Consider the following 4,349-nt stretch of genomic DNA (forward strand, 5'->3'; position numbering starts at 1 on the left):
GGGTTTCGATTTATTTACGAAACTAATCTGACCAGTTGCTGCATTCTTTGACACTAATTTTCAAGAAAATAAAACTTCTGTATTTCACTTAATTTGAGACACGTAGCTGAATATTAACATACGTTCATTATTTAGTTACTCGCAATAAATAAAATTTTTGGAAGTAAATAACGTGTATGTAAATTCATATGTAAAAATTTACCAATTGCCAGAAAGTAATTGTTCGTGCGTATTAAAATTCTTACAATAGGCAGTAAAACTATTCACACTCCCATATAAATTATAAATATGTAGATGTTAATGAAAGCGGTGTATATATTTTCCCACATGTAGATTTGATAAACTATTTATGAAACTACATCTATTCTGAATTTATCTGTTACAAATATACAAATGTAAGGCAAGATATAAAAACGAATAAAACAAGAACATGTAAACAGTAACATTAATAAAAATGTCCATTAACGATGCATTTAGAATAAATTGTCTTGTAGTTAAGTGAAAAAATATATACTTTTCCGTTTCATGTTTCATGATTGTCATATTTATCCTTAAACTGAAGCATCGGATATTTTTATTTTCGTGAAAACATATAGATACACGTAATATGAATGGAATATATAACACTTCATTTGTGCTAATAATACTCAGAATTCATGCTTTATCGGTAACGTCGGATATTGACACTAAAATGGTAGCAGGGCTACGTAGCCCTATGAACGTGGGACAGAAAAAAGCATTGGATGATAGGACTATTTTATACCTAGTCGATGGTATAACTCTATATCTCGTTTGTGATACTAGGTTCCGTACTCGATGCATTTGTACAGATGACGCTGATGTAGATGCTGGAAGTTGTCAAATAAAAGAGGTTGGAAGTGTATTTATATATTTCTAGAATTTCATTTATAAAGGCTCCATGTCGTTAGCGGACGAACTTTTAGCGGATCTAGAAGAAAATGATGACTCTGACGAAGCTATGGAAGAACCGGAGCCGGATTTCATTCCGGCTTCGGTTTCAAAAACTATCGAGGAAGGTAATTAACCTTAACGATCGTCAATGTAAATAATGTGAAAGCTTCTTTTAATTACGTTTTACATCGATTTCAGAAATAAAGGTGGCTTCTGTGAGGGAATTAGCAAAATTGCGTGACTCGGAACTATTGCGAAAAGTAATGTCTCATATCGAAAAATACAGTAAAGTTTTTAGGAGGTCTGTAGATATTATTGGACCCGTTGAGTCAGATCCAGAATATCAGCTTATTGTGGAAGCCAATAACATGGCTGTGGATATTGATGATGAAATCGGTATATTTTGATATTATGAATTTCAAATAGTCACATAATGCTTTTTTAGCTATATGTATATGATATAAATGATATTTTTTCAGCTACAATACATAGATTCACAAGGGATAAATATTCTAAAAGATTTCCAGAACTAGAGTCTTTAGTCGTTGGTCCCTTGGAATACGTAATGACTGTTAGAGAATTAGGAAATGATTTAGACAGAGCAAAGAACAATGAAACATTACAGCAATTTCTTACTCAGGCGACAATTATGGTAGTTTCCGTTACTGCATCAACAACTCAAGGGTACTATGTTGTTTTATAATCATATCATTTACAAATTACGTATGTATATTGGGTCCATTATTTTTTAAGCACAAAATCATTGTATGTACAGACAGCTACTAACAGAACAAGAAAAGGAAGCTATCTGTGAAGCTTGCGATATGGCAGTAGAATTGAATAATTGTAAATTAAAAATATTTGAATATGTAGAAAGTAGAATGGCATTTATTGCACCAAACCTGTCCGTGATAGTCGGTGCATCCACAGCAGCAAAAATTATGGGTAAACTTTAACGCACTTTGATTTCGAATGAAAACTCTTAAATGTCTTATATTTGAACTATTATACATTCTACTTTTATGTGTAGGTGTCGCAGGAGGTCTAACTAAATTATCAAAAATGCCAGCTTGTAATATTCTAGTTTTGGGATCGCAAAAAGCAACATTATCTGGGTTTTCACAAGTGGCGACACTTCCTCATACTGGTTTCATATATTACTCTGATATAGTACAAGATACGCCGCCTGTGAGTAGTTGCATAATGATACTTATATAAACATCATTTACATATATAGTTTTAAACGCAATATTGTTTCGTGATTTCTTATACCTTTCTAGGATTTAAGACGAAAAGCAGCAAGACTTGTAGCAGCTAAGAGTATGTTAGCTGCTCGTGTTGATGCTTGTCATGAAAGTACAGATGGTCACATTGGTCAAATGTTTCGTGAGGAAATTGAAAAGAAGCTGGATAAGCTTCAAGAACCTCCGCCTGTAAAATTTGTGAAACCTTTACCAAAGCCTATTGACCCAGGCCGAAAGAAGCGCGGTGGTAAACGTGTCAGAAAAATGAAAGAACGTTATGCCATTACGGAATTTAGAAAACATGCGAATAGAATGAATTTCGCTGATGTAAGTTTTACATTTTTATATTTTGCATCATTAGGCAATTAACACTGTTACAGTTTTTCTGTATATGCTCTTAGATTGAAAACGATGCTTATCAAGAAGATCTTGGTTATACGCGTGGAACAATTGGTAAAGCAGGAACTGGCCGTATTAGATTACCTCAAATTGATGAAAAAACAAAAGTACGGATATCAAAAACACTTCAGAAAAATTTACAGAAACAACAACAGTGGGGTGGAAGTACGACAGTTAAGAAACAAGTTTCTGGTACAGCATCCAGTGTTGCATTCACGCCACTGCAGGTACTATATGAATAATTTTATGCATAGTGTATGAAAGTTTGAAAAAAAAGTGATGCTCATGACAATCTAGTCTTATACAATTTAAGTATACATATGTTTCTTTTATAGGGCTTGGAAATTGTAAATCCGCAAGCGGCAGAAAAGAAAGTAAATGAAGCCAACGCGAAATATTTCTCGAACACAGCAGGTTTCTTGAAAGTAAAAAAGTAAAATGCAAATTACAAAGAAGAAGCACTATTTCATACCTTTTAATTAAACCTTTAATGTTGTATTTACTTACTATAATAAACGTGGTTCGTTTATTTATATATGAAACAAATCTAAATAAATAATGTGAATTTTGTACTATTAAAATATTGAAAATGAACAAACGAATTAATTTTTCTTTACACCTTTATTTTTACAATATCATAAGTTAGATACCAATGGTTATGTGAGGATTTCTTTTTATTAGAAAAAATGAAAAATTACCTACCGGTAGGGACAACGTGACGTCACAGAGTTATATACATACAATAATACGACTGTACACCATGCTACGTAACTACACCAATGAAAGCGCGGCGTATGCCCCACACAAATATACCCCCTCTACTACTCCCAATACGTCACTTTGTCCCTACAGGGCCATCTCTTGTCTACTCCTGGTAACGTTGCTCGTGTGTACGTTGTAAGAAATTTAAATTCTTACAGCCGGTTGTCGAGGGTCCGTATCAATAACGCTTTTATTTCAATAATAATAAATATATAATAATAATCGTAATAATGTGTACCATTCGAAGTTTAATATAAATCTAAATAAATCATCATTTATAACGTCAAATACATTTACTAGAGGAAGGACTTAAATGAAACAACTGGGTGTAAGTTAACCCAATACGTGCAAATAGAGTTGAGATAGACGACCTCGCGGTAAACCAATCGTAAAAATAAACAGTGCGAAAGACCGGTGACTAGAATGAAAAGGGACGTTGACGTGTAACGAAAGTAGAGAAACAAGGATACCCGTACATATGTGAGCCCCGTGACAGAGCGAGTAGCGGTGTTGTAATGGTAAAAGAGAAGGACAGGGTGAGAACAGCAAACCAGAACTGGGTAATCGTTGACTGCTTTGAGTGCTCGTTTGTGTTCTGACTTCGTCTCTCATCTCCACACAAGGAAAACGTTGCCGCTTATGTTGTTGTGTTTTCGTTTATCGCGTGAGTTTTCTGTCGACCGGGCGTTCCGTTCAACCTTACGCGGGAAATGTGGTTGTGTTCCGGCTGTGACACGAAAAATTAAGTACAGCATTGCATTGACAAAGTGGAAATTTTCGTTTGTGTACTGGGGACCCATTCGAGGATTCTGTGGCGAAGAAACAGGTCTTGACGATCAACCATGGCGAATTCTAAAAATTTAAAGGACGATTGGTCCATGGTGTTTCTGGAGTATGTTCAGTGTTTAAAATCTGCTGGTGAGTGCCTCCCCCCTCTTTTTTACATGTATCAGGTTCGTGTTATTTTTTATAAAAATTTCGAGTAACCACCATTATGAATAGAAGACTGCCGAAGTTAGTACAATTTCAAAA

General features: G+C 34.5%; 1 protein-coding gene across 1 annotated transcript; it reads left to right on the forward strand.

Moving 5' to 3' along the window:
* The first annotated feature begins 863 nt into the window (after positions 1 to 863).
* LOC107186339 (U4/U6 small nuclear ribonucleoprotein Prp31) lies at positions 864 to 3,011 on the forward strand. Its single transcript, XM_015574181.1, has 8 exons — positions 864 to 1,037; positions 1,111 to 1,308; positions 1,392 to 1,596; positions 1,688 to 1,857; positions 1,943 to 2,100; positions 2,193 to 2,483; positions 2,558 to 2,782; positions 2,891 to 3,011. Exons 1-8 carry the CDS (start codon positions 920 to 922, stop codon positions 2,990 to 2,992), a joined length of 1,467 nt encoding a protein of 488 aa, XP_015429667.1. The 5' UTR covers positions 864 to 919; the 3' UTR covers positions 2,993 to 3,011.
* Positions 3,012 to 4,349: the final 1,338 nt, after the last annotated feature.

The sequence above is a fragment of the Dufourea novaeangliae genome, unplaced genomic scaffold (assembly GCF_001272555.1).
Source record: "Dufourea novaeangliae isolate 0120121106 unplaced genomic scaffold, ASM127255v1 scaffold85, whole genome shotgun sequence".
Taxonomy (NCBI): domain Eukaryota; kingdom Metazoa; phylum Arthropoda; class Insecta; order Hymenoptera; family Halictidae; genus Dufourea; species Dufourea novaeangliae.

Bases quoted from the DNA above. Each gene is read 5' to 3' on its own strand.
- LOC107186339 (XM_015574181.1), top strand. From the start codon at position 920: ATGTCGTTAGCGGACGAACTTTTAGCGGATCTAGAAGAAAATGATGAC. The intron at 1,309-1,391 runs GTATATTTTGAT...ATATTTTTTCAG, and splicing joins GGATATTGATGATGAAATCG to CTACAATACATAGATTCACA. The intron at 2,783-2,890 runs GTACTATATGAA...TTTCTTTTATAG, and splicing joins TTGCATTCACGCCACTGCAG to GGCTTGGAAATTGTAAATCC.